We start from the raw sequence: 15,030 nt of genomic DNA on the forward strand, positions 1-15,030 counted from the left end.
TGTGAAAAAAAACTTTGATACTAGAACAACAAAATATGTAAGGAGAAAAAAAAGTATTGTTTTTTTTTGTTTTCAATTTCAAATTCTGTTGATTATTCCAAACGCGAATTCAGAATTTAAGCACTCTGTAGGCGTACAGTTAACCACGCATTTCAATCAACAAAAATGTGAAAAAAATTTCGAAACTAGAACAACAAAATATGTAGAGAGAAAGAATAAAGTATTGTTTTTTTTGTTTTCAATTTCAAAATCTGTTGATTAATCCTTACGCGAATTCAGAATTTAAGCACTCCGTAGGCATACAGTTGACCACACATTTCAGTCAACAAAAATGTGAAAAAAAACTTTGAAACTAGAACAACAAAATATGAAGAGAGAAAGAATAAAGTATTGTTTTCTTTTGTTTTCAATTTCAAAATCTGTTGATGAATCCTTACGCGAATTCAGAACTTAAGCACTCTGTAGGTATACAGTAGACCACGCATTTCAGTCAACAAAAATGTGAAAAAAACTTCGAAACTAGAACAACAAAATATTTAGAGAGAAAGAATAAAGTATTGTTTTTTTGCTTTCAATTTCAAAATCTGTTGATCAATCATAACGCGAATTCAGAATTTAAGCACTCAGTATTCATCCAGTTGACCACGCATTTCAGTTAACAAAATGTGAAAAAAAACTTTGATACTAGAACAACAAAATATGTAGGGAGAAAAAATAATTAATTGTTTTTTTTTGTTTTCAATTTCAAATTCTGTTGATTATTCCAAACGCGAATTCAGAACTTAAGCACTCTGTAGGCGTACAGTTAACCACGCATTTCAATAAACAAAAATGTGAAAAAAACTTTGAAACTAGAACAACAAAATATGTAGAGAGAAAGAATAAAGTATTGTTTTTTTTTGTTTTCAATTTCAAAATCTATTGATTAATCCTTACGCGAATTCAGAATTTAAGCACTCCGTAGGCCTACAGTTGACCACGCATTTCAGTCAACAAAAATGTGAAAAAAACTTTGAAACAAGAACAACAAAATGTGTAGGGAGAAAAAATAATTAGTTGTTTTTTTTTGTTTTCAATTTCAAATTCTGTTGATTATTCCAAACGCGAATTCAGAATTTAAGCACTCTGTAGGCGTACAGTTAATCACGCATTTCAGTCAACAAAAATGTTAAAAAAACTTTGAAACTAGAACAACAAAATATGAAGGGAGAAAGAATAAAGTATTGTTTTCTTTTGTTTTCAATTTCAAAATCTGTTGATTAATCCTTACGCGGATTCAGAATTTAAGCACTCCGTAGGCATATAGTTGACCACGCATTTCAGTCAACAAAAATGTGAAAAGAACTTTGAAACTAGAACAACAAAATATGAAGGGAGAAAGAATAAAGTATTGTTTTCTTTTGACTTCAATTTCAAAATCTGTTGATTAATCCTTACGCGAATTCAGAATTTAAGCACTCTGTAGGCATACAGTTGACCACGCATTTCAGTAAGCAAAAATGTTAAAAAAACTTCGAAACTAGAACAACAAAATATTTAGAGAGAAAGAATAAAATATTGTTTTTTTGTTTTCTTTTTCAAAATCTGTTGATTATTCCTTATGCGAATTAAGAATTTAAGCACTCTGTAGGTATACAGTTGACCACGCATTTCAGTCAACAAAATTTTGAAAAAAACTTTGAAACTAGAACAACAAAATATGGAGGGAGAAAGAATAAAGTATTGTTTTTCTGTTTTCAATTTCAAAATCTGTTGATTAATCCTTACGCGAATTCAGAATTTAAGCACTCTGTAGGTATACAGTTGACCACGCATTTCAGTCAACAAAAATGTGAAAAAAACTTTGAAACTAGAACAACAGAATATGGAGGGAGAAAGAATAAAGTATTGTTTTTTTTGTTTTCAATTTCAAAATCTGTTGATTAATCCTTACGCGAATTCAGAATTTAAGCACTCTGTAGGTATACAGTTGACCACGCATTTCAGTCAACAAAAATGTGAAAAAAACTTTGAAACTAGAACAACAAAATATGGAGGGAGAAAGAATAAAGTATTGTTTTTCTGTTTTCAATTTCAAAATCTGTTGATTAATCCATACGCGAATTCAGAATTTGAGCACTCCGTATTCATCCAGTTGACCACGCATTTCAGTTAACAAAAATGTGAAAAAAAACTTTGATACTAGAACAACAAAATATGTAGGGAGAAAAAATAAAGTATTGTTTTTTTTGTTTTCAATTTCAAATTCTGTTGATTCTTTCAAACGCGAATTCAGAATTTAAGCACTCTGTAGGCGTACAGTTAACCACGCATTTCAATCAACAAAAATGTGAAAAAAAAATTGAAACTAGAACAACAAAATATGTAGAGAGAAAGAATAAAGTGTTGTTTTTTTTGTTTTCAATTTCAAAATCTATTGAGTAATCCTTACGCGAATTCAGAATTTAAGCACTCCGTAGGCATACAGTTGACCACGCATTTCAGTCAACAAAAATGTTAAAAAAACTTTGAAACTAGAACAACAAAATATGAAGGGAGAAAGAATAAAGTATTGTTTTCTTTTGTTTTCAATTTCAAAATCTGTTGATTAATCCTTACGCGAATTCAGAATTTAAGCACTCCGTAGGCATACAGTTGACCACGCATTTCAGTCAACAAAAATGTGAAAAAAACTTTGAAACTAGAACAACAAAATATGAAGGAAGAAAGAATAAAGTATTGTTTTCTTTTGTTTTCAATTTCAAAATCTGTTGATTAATCCTTACGCGAATTCAGAATTTAAGCACTCTGTAGGCATACAGTTGACCACGCATTTCAGTCAGCAAAAATGTGAAAAAACTTCGCAACTAGAACAACAAAAAATTTAGAGAGAAAGAATAAAGTATTGTTTTTCTGTTTTCTATTTCAAAATCTGTTGACTAAACCTTAACCGAATTCAGAATTTAAGCACTCTGTAGGCATACAGTTGACCACGCATTTCAAACAACAAAAATGTGAAAAAAAACTTTGAAACTTGAATAACAAAATATGGAGGGAGAAAGAATAAAGTGTTGTTTTTTTCTTTTCAATTTCAAAATCTGTTGATTAATCATTACGCGAATTCAGACTTTAAGCACTCTGTAGGCATACAGTTGACCACGCATATCAGCCAACAAAAATGTGAAAAAAACTTTGAAACTAGAACAACAAAATATGTAGAGAGAAAGAATAAAGTATTGTTTTTTTTGTTTTCAATTTCAAATTCAGCTGATTAATCCTAGCGCGAATTCAGAATTTAAGCACTCCGTATTCATCCAGTTGACCACGCATTTCAGTTAGCAAAAATGTGAAAAAAACTTTGATACTAGAACAACAAAATATGTAGGGAAAAAAATAAAGTATTGTTTTTTTTGTTTTCAATTTCAAATTCTGTTGATTATTTCAAACGCGAATTCAGAATTTAAGCACTCTGTAGGCGTACAGTTAACCACGCATTTCAATCAACAAAAATGTGAAAAAAAATTTGAAACTAGAACAACAAAATATGTAGAGAGAAAGAATAAAGTATTGTTTTTTTTGTTTTCAATTTCAAAATCTATTGAGTAATCCTTACGCGAATTCAGAATTTAAGCACTCCGTAGGTATACAGTTGACCACGCATTTCAGTCAACAAAAATGTTAAAAAAACTTTGAAACTAGAACAACAAAATATGAAGGGAGAAAGAATAAAGTATTGTTTTTTTTTGTTTTCAATTTCAAAATCTATTGATTAATCCTTACGCGAATTCAGAATTTAAGCACTCCGTAGGCATACAGTTGACCACGCATTTCAGTCAACAAAAATGTGAAAAAAACTTTGAAACTAGAACAACAAAATATGAAGGGAGAAAGAATAAAGTATTGTTTTCTTTTGTTTTCAATTTCAAAATCTGTTGATTAATCCTTACGCGAATTCAGAATTTAAGCACTCTGTAGGCATACAGTTGACCACGCATTTCAGTCAGCAAAACTGTGAAAAAACTTCGCAACTAGAACAACAAAAAATTTAGAGAGAAAGAATAAACTATTGTTTTTCTGTTTTCTATTTCAAAATCTGTTGATTAAACCTTACGCGAATTCAGAATTTAAGCACTCTGTAGGCATACAGTTGACCACGCATTTCAGTCAGCAAAAATGTGAAAAAACTTCGCAACTAGAACAACAAAAAATTTAGAGAGAAAGAATAAAGTATTGTTTTTCTGTTTTCTATTTCAAAATCTGTTGACTAAACCTTACCCGAATTCAGAATTTAAGCACTCTGTAGGCATACAGTTGACCACGCATTTCAAACAACAAAAATGTGAAAAAAAACTTTGAAACTTGAATAACAAAATATGGAGGGAGAAAGAATAAAGTGTTGTTTTTTTCTTTTCAATTTCAAAATCTGTTGATTAATCATTACGCGAATTCAGACTTTAAGCACTCTGTAGGCATACAGTTGACCACGCATATCAGCCAACAAAAATGTGAAAAAAACTTTGAAACTAGAACAACAAAATATGTAGAGAGAAAGAATAAAGTATTGTTTTTTTTGTTTTCAATTTCAGATTCAGCTGATTAATCCTAGCGCGAATTCAGAATTTAAGCACTCCGTATTCATCCAGTTGACCACGCATTTCAGTTAGCAAAAATGTGAAAAAAAACTTTGATACTAGAACAACAAAATATGTAGGGAAAAAAATAAAGTATTGTTTTTTTTGTTTTCAATTTCAAATTCTGTTGATTATTTCAAACGCGAATTCAGACTTCAAGCACTCTGTAGGCATACAGTTGACCACGCATATCAGCCAACAAAAATGTGAAAAAAACTTTCAAACTAGAACAACAAAATATGTAGAGAGAAAGAATAGAGTATTGTTTTTTTGTTTTCAATTTCAAATTCAGCTGATTAATCCTAGCGCGAATTCAGAATTTAAGCACTCCGTACTCATCCAGTTGACCACGCATTTCAGTTAACAAAAACGTGAAAAAAAAACTTTGATACTAGAACAACAAAATATGCAGAGAGAAGGAATAAAGTATTGTTTTTTTTGTTTTCAATTTCAAATTCTGTTGATCAATCATAACGCAAATTCAGAATTTACGCACTCTGTAGGCATACAGTTGACCACGCATTTCAGTAAGCAAAAATGTGAAAAAACTTCGAAACTAGAACAACAAAAAATTTAGAGAGAAAGAACAAAGTATTGTTGTTTTTGTTTTCAATTTCAAAATCTGTTGATTAATCTTTACACGAATTCAGAATTAAAGCACTCTGTAGGCATACAGTTGACCACGCATTTCAGTCAACAAAAATGTGAAAAAAACTTTGATACTAGAACAACAAAATATGTAGGGAGAAAGAATAAAGTATTGTTTTTTTGTTTTCAATTTGAAATTCTGTTGATCAATCATAACGCGAATTCAGAATTTAAGCACTCTGTAAGCATACAGTTGACCACGCATTTCAGTCAGCAAAAGTGTGAAAAAACTTCGCAACTAGAACAACAAAAGATTTAGAGATAAAGAATAAAGTATTGTTTTTTTGTTTTCTATTTTAAAATCTGTTGATTAATCCTTACGCGAATTCAGAATTTAAGCACTCTGTAGGCATACAGTTGACCACGCATTTCAGTCAACAAAAATGTGAAAAAAATTGAAACTTGAACAACAAAATATGTAGAGAGAAAGAATAAAGTGTTGTTTTTTTTGGTTTTCAATTTCAAATTCAGCTGATTAATCCTAGCGCGAATTCAGAATTTAAGCACTCCGTATTCATACAGTTGACCACGCATTTCAGTCAACAAAAATGTGAAAAAAACTTTGATACTAGAACAACAAAATATGTAGGGAGAAAGAATAAAGTATTGTTTTTTTTGTTTTCAATTTGAAATTCTGTTGATCAATCATAACGCGAATTCAGAATTTAAGCACTCTGTAGGCATACAGTTGACCACGCATTTCAGTCAGCAAAAATGTGAAAAAACTTCGCAACTAGAACAACAAAAAATTTAGAGAGAAAGAATAAAGTATTGTTTTTTTGTTTTCTATTTCAGAATCTGTTGATTAATCCTTATGCGAATTCAGAATTTAAGCACTCTGTAGGCATACAGTTGACCACGCATTTCAGTCAACAAAAATGTGAAAAAAACTTTGATACTAGAACAACAAAATATGTAGGGAGAAATTATAAAGTATTGTTTTTTTTGTTTTCAATTTCAAATTCTGTTGATTAATCCTAACGCGAATTCAGAATTTAAGCACTCTGTAGGCATACAGTTGACCACGCATTTCAGTCAACAAAAATGTGAGATCACCGCTACATTTTTTGCTTTAAAAACATAATAAACTTAATTAGTGAATAATTTTCGGAGAAAGAGGAATTGAAATTATTCTTGTAAGTGTTCCAGCAAATTGATGCTATGTATTCTTAAACATTCCGAGTTGTAACCCTCAACTTTGTCATGAGTTAATTTGACACAAGGTAACGAGATTGGGTCCTTGAAGGACATTCAAAAACATAAAATTAGGAAAGGCAACGACTTGAGGAAAGATTGAATGTATTTGGTTATTTCAGCCTCCTTATTTCAGACTTAAATTGACTTTGATGTCTTTGCTGCTCATATTTTTATATCATTTAGCGTGCTTATTTCGGAGATGTCAATAAGATTGCACACAATCTTTGTTATTTTTTCTACCTCAAGCAGTGCGAATGGCTCGTCAGGAATGGCTGCTATCTCCTCTGGACTGAACGTGTCTGCACAGTGGCTCTGCAACAAGAAGTTGAAGTTAAACCGCACCTAAAAGATCAACTCTTTTCTACAACAAATTTTAGATTAACAGTTTTTACAAAATTTAAAGGATTCAAAGTTCTGAAAGTCCGAGAACGATATGAAAATAACCAAAATCATCAAAATATTTCAGGGCATCTTAAGGATTGCCTTGTGCAACAGAATCGCAGCTTAGCGAGTGAGGTAAACGCAGCAATTTACAGTTTTATCTGTTAATGCAGATTTATATGCTGCAGCCAGCTCGCTCAAGACTTTTGAGAAGTTTTCTTTTTGTTAGCTGGCATTATTTTGGGTACACCTGTCACTTTTGAGTAAAGGTGGTTTTTCTCACATCATTAGAATAATTAGCAATCTAAATACGTCATGAAGGCGAACATATTTTATTATGACGCATGTAGCAAATGATTTGCGAGACAAAATATTTTTGAGCAAGAAAGGTAACATACTAACCCAATAATCAGGACAATTAGGATTCACATTTGACGTCTCAATTGACTTGTCCATCAAGGCCTAAAACATGGACTTATATGTCATCAAGTTATGAACACTTCAGGATTTCAACTTCGAAAGTTGATGAATAGATCATTTCGGAATGTGAACAGAATACTCGGATCGGTTAAGATTTACTATATAAAAGGCTTCACCCTGGCTTTGATATACTTCTGATTCATTTATAGGTTTTGATTATAGCCACCAACTTACTGGTTAAATAACGTATAGACTACCCCCCCCCCCCCCCGGGGGGGGGGCTATAATGGGAAAGGCACCAACAATGCACTATATTTACAAATATTATTGTTCTCAATTTCTATAGCTTTTCTTGTTCTCAATTTCTTGTTCCAATTTAGCTTTCAACTTTACCTGAGCCATCTCTGGCATATTTTGGATGACCTTCCTGAAGGGCGAATCATGCTCAGGTCCAAAGAAGGAGAACACTTCCAGCCATCTGTCATGGTGGAAGAATGCTTCCAGGGCAATTTGTTTCTTCCCGTCCAAAGCCAGATCCAGCGCACTTTGGCCATACTCGTTCAGAGTGAGCGCACATTTCATTGACAGAAGTAACTCGATTGACTTGCGCTGATTTTTGTCGGCACTCACATGCAGAGCCGTATTCTGGAATATAAACGTGGCTGATATAGGAAGATATAGGTTGAATGGGATGCTAAAAAGATCCAAAAGGCCATCTCAAATTAAGCAAATGGAACACAGGTCAAGTTCTGAGAATCATACTTTTTCGGCAGGACTCTTGTTCAGTGGCTGACTTTATCAAGAGAACAATTTTTTCGAGGTGAGTAAATTTCTTATGCTCAAGTGGTACAGTGGAGCATCTTGTCTAGTAACGGTCGACCTTTGGTCTTATCATATATCAACAAATGGTCTTTTTCATATTTTTCAATTTATGCAGGTAATTTTGATTTTGCTCGTTCTTTTTTCATAAGTAGATGGCTAGGCTAGGGGGCTTGCAAAATTTGTCATTCAAGCATTAATTTTGGACAACTTGTTTTGTAGGTGCAGGGTTCCAATTAAAAGGTAGGTGACAATTTACAAAGACGCTTTATCGCGATTTTGTTTTCATCTCCATTAACATCACATTTTAAAATGATCAACAAAATTGGTTAGTGCAGTTACAGGAGTTAACACTGACACATTCAAGTTTTTCAATGGTTTTTAAAGGTTTTTAATTTCATTTTAAACTATTGTATACGATTGTGTATTTTTAGGGTTTGCGCTAACTTGTTCATTGTCAGCCATGTCGATCAGAGTCTTTTTAGTTGCAAGCAGGACTCTCATTGTGTGAGTGTATCCACCAACAGCTGCATAGTGTAGAGCTGTGTAGCCTTGCAGATCGCTAAAATCAACATACTTTTTTTATTAATAGCATTTTTTATTGTGAAGTGAACACCATTTTCAATTGAATGTGAGAAATGGCGGGGGGGGGGGGGTTTGAAATGAAAAAAATAAAATTGAGCGAGAAAAACAATGTTGAACAGCAGATTCATAATTAAACCCATATTGTCAAGGTATTAAATGGTCAAGTGGGTCAAGGTGTTCACTGTTATTAATGAGTGCAAAGAAATATAAGAAGAGAGAGAGAAAAAAGTTTTTTACACCGTTGATTCACGGACTAAAAACTTTGACCCTGAGAGACATGATATGACTTTAGTTCCCTAAATTCCTCACGTCTGAAACCAGCCTGTACTGACTTGTGAACGAGAAGTGCGCCACGTGAGATGAGGAGTTTGACGACTTTGTTGTATCCGTTTGAGGCAGCCAGCATCACTGGAGTCCTGTCCCGGTTGTTCCTCGAGTTAAGCATCTGCATCCCCGCCCTCGTTGCAAGCAGATTCACACAAGCATTGTAGCGACCCAATCTAGAAATAGTAAAATTTATCATGGGTTGTAGCGATTTCAGTCTAGATTAACTTTTTTTTCGTAGGTTTTTGTTATTCTTTTTTTAAATAAACAGTTTCTGTTTGCAAATGTTATCGTAATCAATTAGCACACAGTGTACTAATTGATTACGATAACATTTGCAAACAGAAACTGTTTAATTTTTTTAAAAAAAGAAATACAAAATCCTACGAAAAAAAAAATGTTAAGCTAGACTGAATTCGCTACAACCCATGAAAAGTTTCAATCGATATTCACAGAAGTCATGTAGAATTTTTTAAATTTTCTTAAATGCCACCCTCTCGAGTTTTCATGAAAATCTATATAAATAAACTTGTTTATTTCTCCAGTGGATATACAATTTTCGCTCCTATTTGATGCCAAATCTACGTACGCGATTATGTATGCAAATGGAATAAGTCAATCGATACCATTAATTAAGGCAGTTTGTTTTATCCAAACCTTGCAGCGTAATGCAGTGGGAACTCATTGAGGTTGCTCTTGGACTGTACCATTGAGTCAGGACACTCCAAGTTCAGCAGCCACCCCAGAGACTTCAACCTCCCTCCCAACACAGCATAGTGCACGGCTGTGCATCCATACCTATAAAGACACATTTAGATGACATTGAGCTGTATTGCTCGAAAGCGGAGGAGGTGGGAGACTCAAGTGCCCTCTGATCACACCATTTCCGTCACTCATGCGTGAATAAAGTGCCACCCAAATTACATGGTCTCGAAAAAAAGTACGTATGAGTGTCCGAAATTATAGGCACTGATCACAGATGGATGTTGTTCCCAATGACCTTGGGAACTCAAGAAAAGCATGACATTTGCTGATGATTAAAACTACCGCCAAAAACCTGAGAGTTACTCTTTCCCAAAAACATCTGACAAGAAGTCGCAACCAAAAGTCTGGAATATATGTTTCACTACATAAATTGGAGACCTACCTCCGTGATTAAGAAACATAGTCTACCTTCTGAAACGGAATATTTTTAAAACAAAGAGGGTGACATCACCCCCCCCCCCCAAGGAAAAAGAGACAAAGAAACCGTACCAAGTGTCCGAATTCAATGGGTTCTTAGACCAATACTGATCACGACGAAGACAATCAGCATCAAGTAAAGACCAACCCCCCCCCCCCAAGGACAAAGAGACAAATAAACCGTACCAAGTGTCCGAATTCATTGGGTTCTTAGACCAATACTGATCACGACGAAGATAATCACCAGCTCCATGTCTTTGTTGACGCCTCAACCGTTGCATTGTCAGCAGTTGCTTACATTCGCACCCAAAAACAGGATGAAATCTTTCAAACATATTTTCTGCTTGGAAAATGCAAAGTTGCACCAATAAAACAAATTAGTGTGCCAAAATTAGAACTCGAAGCAGCCGTTTTAGGTACACGCCTCCGCACACTGATACAAACTGAAATGACATTAAAATTTGAAAAAGTCTACTTGTGGACTGATAGTCGTGTTGTCTTAGATTGGATCAGTTCAACTAAGAAACAAAACGTTTTCGTCTCAAATCGACTTGAAGAAATTAAGAAAACAACTAAAACTGATGAGTGGAATCATGTCCCAACTAATTTTAATCCAGCCGACCATGGAACGCGTGGCCTTGAGCCATCAAAAATCCCCCCGAAATGGCTTACAGCACCAAAATTTTTGCAAAACAGTGAAAGTTCTTGGAAAGATTTGAAAAAGATTTCAACCGTAGGTGCCGTAACCAGAAATACAAAAACACCAATCAAACCTGTTCTAGACCCAAACCGCTTTTCAACCTGGAATAAGCTACTTTTAACCCTCGCAACTGTCTTCAATTTAATTTACAGAGCTAAGAAGAATAGTTCCGACAAAAGCCAATACACAAAAGATGATGTTTGTTTATCTCATAATTTTCTGCTGAAGTTGTCTCAAAACAATACTTTTTCCTCAACAATCAACGCATTAAAAAGAACACAAAAATTAGACGCCAAGAGCAAATTGAGAAACTTAAATCCAATAGTTGACCAAAACGGACTCCTACGATCTAGTGGCCGTCTCCTATTTGCTCCAACAGAATTAGAGATCGAAAAATGTCCAATAATCTTGGACGCAAAGGAAAAGATTGCGAGACTATACCTTGAACATGCACACAGAATTTGTGCTCATCAAGCAACAGAACCGGTCAAAGCATTCGTACAACAACGCTACTACGTCATTGGACTTCGAAAAACACTACTTTCAATAGAATACCGATGTTTTCTGTGTCGCCGTTTTGACACTCAAAATATACAACCAATAATGGCCCCACTTCCTGCTTTCCGCTTCCCCACAGAAGAAACCAAATTTCCGTTTGCCAACACAGGACTGGACTTTTTTGGCCCGTTTTATATTGAGGACAAACAAGGCAAAATCGAGAAACACTATGGACTTATTTTTACATGCCTCGTTACGCGAGCAGTCCATTTAGAAACATGTCCAGATTTAAATACGGACACCTTCCTCAATGCATATCGACGATTCACCTGCCGAAGATGCCAACCTATTTTATTGTACAGCGATAATGGAAAAACATTTGTTGGCGCCTCCGAAGAGCTGAAGAAGTCGGTTAAGGCTTTAGACAAAGACAAGATTTATAAAGCCCTAGCGGCAGTCAAAACTACATGGAAATTTAACCCACCATACGGCCCTCATTTCGGTGGCGTGTGGGAGCGATTGATTCAGAGCGCCAAGAGGACACTCTTAATCATTCTAGGATCTAAGCGTCTCTCCTTCGACATCTTTGAGACAATAATGGTTGAAGTCGAAGCAATCCTGAATTCCAGACCCTTGACAAACGTTGCTGATCAGCCTGAAAACGAAGAACCACTCACTCCTAACCATTTCCTCATCCAACGCCCTTACAGTTCCCTGCCACCCGGAAACTTTGGAGACCAACAGCCAGCTAGTTTCAAGAACTGGAAGCACGTGCAGCAGTTGATGAACCACGTGTGGCGGCGTTTGATTAAGGAGTACCTGCCGACGTTACTAAGGAGACGTAAATGGACAGAGAACAACCAGCCTCCTGTGAAAGTTGGAGATGTTGTGTGGGTACTCAAGGACTTGACGCCGAGAGGAATCTGGCCCCTTGGAAGAGTTGTGGAGACATCCCCTGGACGAGACGTTGAAGTACGAGTTGCCAAAGTAAAAACGCCTTACGGCTCGTTCGTGCGTCCTGTCGCCGGCCTCGCACGGGTCTTTTCCCCGTAGTTTTTTAATTCAAATTTTTCGCTTCGGTCTTAGGCAACATGAGCTACATCCACCCCCTTTGATGTTATTACCCTTACAGTATTTTCATTCCAATTATATAGGTTCAAGGATATCGGATCAAACGACAATCAAGATGATCTCCAACCCCTGCCCTCCTTCTTGGAGCATGTTCCCAATGACCTTGGGAACTCAAGAAAAGCATGACATTTGCTGATGATTAAAACTACCGCCAAAAACCTGAGAGTTACTCTTTCCCAAAAACATCTGACAAGAAGTCGCAACCAAATATGAGCAACCAAAAGTCTAGAATATATGTTTCACTACAGATGTGATCGAAAAAAAAACACGGCAGCCCGGGTCGCGGAATTTTCTAAATTATATGTAAGAAATGCGCTAAAAAGAGCGAGGTATACAAAAATTCAGCTAAAAACTTTACGTGCACAATAGTACACTGAAATGCGTGTAAAGTATGTATTGCGATGAAAATTCAGCATATTTCTTGCATAACTTCCACGTATATCAGCTGATTTATTTATGAAATAAAGTTTTGAGCTAATTTCTTACCAGCTGTATTTTTGAAATATTCAAATAGATGTCTTTGGTGGGCATGTACACTCGCTCTCGCCGTTTTTTCAATTTTCTCAAAATTGTTCTGTAACTATTGTAGCATCGAAAAATAGACGCAATTTAAGACTAAAATAATTATTGCGTAGCCTCAAATGCTTATAGCAAAAGAAATATGCCTGAGTCAAGCGCTATTTGCTTGACTAAGGGAAGAAAGAAAGGAATGTAAATTCAGTATAGTTAGTATTTATATAATATGCATGCGGCGGTAATAAGTCTCGAGTCAAATATGTATGTACAACTACAAATAAAGGTTGATCGTAACAATTCCGTTAAAATTCAGGGTAATGCCCCCTCTTGTAACATTACCCCCACTGGTACAGCCGCCACTGGTACTCTCCCACCCGAGGTATTTGATGTCGTCTCCGACCTCCGTCAGGGCGACCTCAACCGCGATCGCTTGACCCTCTCGGTGGCTTGCGGGCGCTGGACAGGGGTACCGTGAATTGCGTTATGCGGTGGTTTCGCTCCACTGAGGAAGGGACGGTCTCCACCGTGGCAGTCAATGAAATGGTTGTCGCACTGCTCACTGGGGTTTCCCAGGACCCCAGCAGATCTGGAGTTTGACGAAGAAAAGCTGTGCGTTTTTCAAGCTGTCATTTCAAAATTGTAAAGGAAGGCAAGGGAGTAGAGTAACAGAACAACGGAGATAGAATTTTACGGAGTGTAGTTAATAGGAAAAAAGAAATGGGCTCAGGTGGTTGATTACAACATAAAACAAATTATATTACCGTTTGTAATGAAGTACCAATCTCGTACCCTCCATTTTGTAGAACCACTTATGTTTAATTTATTAAAAGTAATTTACTTGAAATATGGCTGTGTGGTTCTGATTGAATTGTGTATGCATGAACAAAGTAGGAAAGGATGCTTAGGGGAGGGCCGGTAATTCCAAGTTCATGCTACATGCGGTACCTATTACCAAAAGAAATGAAGCAGAGTTCTGACGTCAATGCTTTTGATTGGCTAGACTTAAAAACTTGAAAAGTAGGATAAAAGGAGTACTCCGAGAAGTTCAAAACCAGTTCTTTCGGACTTTTGGAGCTCCTTGCAAACAACCAAAGAGCTTCTCCAAACAACGGGCGTGGCCCTCTCTCCAGCTACCCTATCCAGAAGAGGACTTCAATTCAATCTTCTGGTTGCAATTCTCTTCTTCTTTCTAGTCCAGTAGCCAACAGTAGAAGTGACATTGCCCCTTTGCAGAGGCGAAGCACAAGAACCCGAGATAAGACCAGGAGAGCTCAAGGCTCAGCAGAAAAGACATGCACCCGAGAGCACGCTGTAAGCAATCTTACAACTACCATCCGAGTAGGAAAAATTTTCTACGTCGCAAAGTATAAGGAAAAGAATATGCCCCACTTTACTGCGGTTACCGGCACTTTACTCCACCATCTTATCAACTTTTTTCTACTACTGTTTTTAACGGAAAAAGCCAATTAGCCTAAAATTCTTAGAAACTTTTAAATCGCAATTACGATACTTTACTTAGTTACCATGGAAATTTTCAGCCACATCACGTTTACGCCAAACTGTAATTTATAATTTTTATCCGGAATCGGTGAGGTGACTTAAAGTTCTTGAAACTGTTGAAATGTTCTAACTTTAAATAGTTTTAGCTTCTGGTACTTTAACCTGTAGTTACTAATTGCTGTCATCAATTTTGATTCTTTTCAAAAAGTCTGTCGCTGTCAAGATTGTTGATATCATGTTATAAATACGTGTAGTGGTTCTATATGAGCTTGTAAGGTGTACTCTTCCAGTTTCAGGTTTTCGTAATACAGGTTATAATTACACTCTGCGCAAAAATCGGTGCCAAACTTCATCAAAAAAATGTCAATAGAATCCAATGACGTAAGTTTGAAGATAGTGATGAAATTTCGACAACATCGACTAAAACGATTTTTGACGTATTATGAAGTCATTTTAGTCTGAGACATTCTAACCAGGGCTCTCTCCTGAAAATTGTTTAAAAAATGAGACAAAAGAACT

At 35.6% G+C, this 15,030-nt stretch overlaps 1 protein-coding gene across 2 annotated transcripts in view; it reads right to left on the reverse strand.

The window, feature by feature from the left end:
- The window catches only part of LOC142341612 (transient receptor potential cation channel subfamily A member 1-like), a 99,671-nt gene that overhangs the window by 19,644 nt on the left and 64,997 nt on the right, over positions 1 to 15,030 (reverse strand). The window contains exons 12-17 of one of the 2 annotated variants that reach the window (XM_075392699.1): positions 9,642 to 9,782; positions 8,993 to 9,160; positions 8,523 to 8,637; positions 7,650 to 7,901; positions 7,239 to 7,298; positions 6,696 to 6,767 (exon numbers count right to left, since the gene is read on the reverse strand). In XM_075392699.1, coding sequence (XP_075248814.1) covers positions 6,696 to 6,767; positions 7,239 to 7,298; positions 7,650 to 7,901; positions 8,523 to 8,637; positions 8,993 to 9,160; positions 9,642 to 9,782 — 808 coding nt within the window. Of the gene's footprint in view, positions 1 to 6,695; positions 6,798 to 7,238; positions 7,299 to 7,649; positions 7,902 to 8,522; positions 8,638 to 8,992; positions 9,161 to 9,641; positions 9,783 to 15,030 lie in introns of both variants that reach the window. The other variant, XM_075392698.1, reaches the window with a different exon arrangement.

The sequence above is a fragment of the Convolutriloba macropyga genome, chromosome 6, assembly GCF_964194025.1.
Source record: "Convolutriloba macropyga chromosome 6, txConMacr16.3, whole genome shotgun sequence".
Lineage (NCBI taxonomy): Eukaryota > Metazoa > Xenacoelomorpha > Acoela > Convolutidae > Convolutriloba > Convolutriloba macropyga.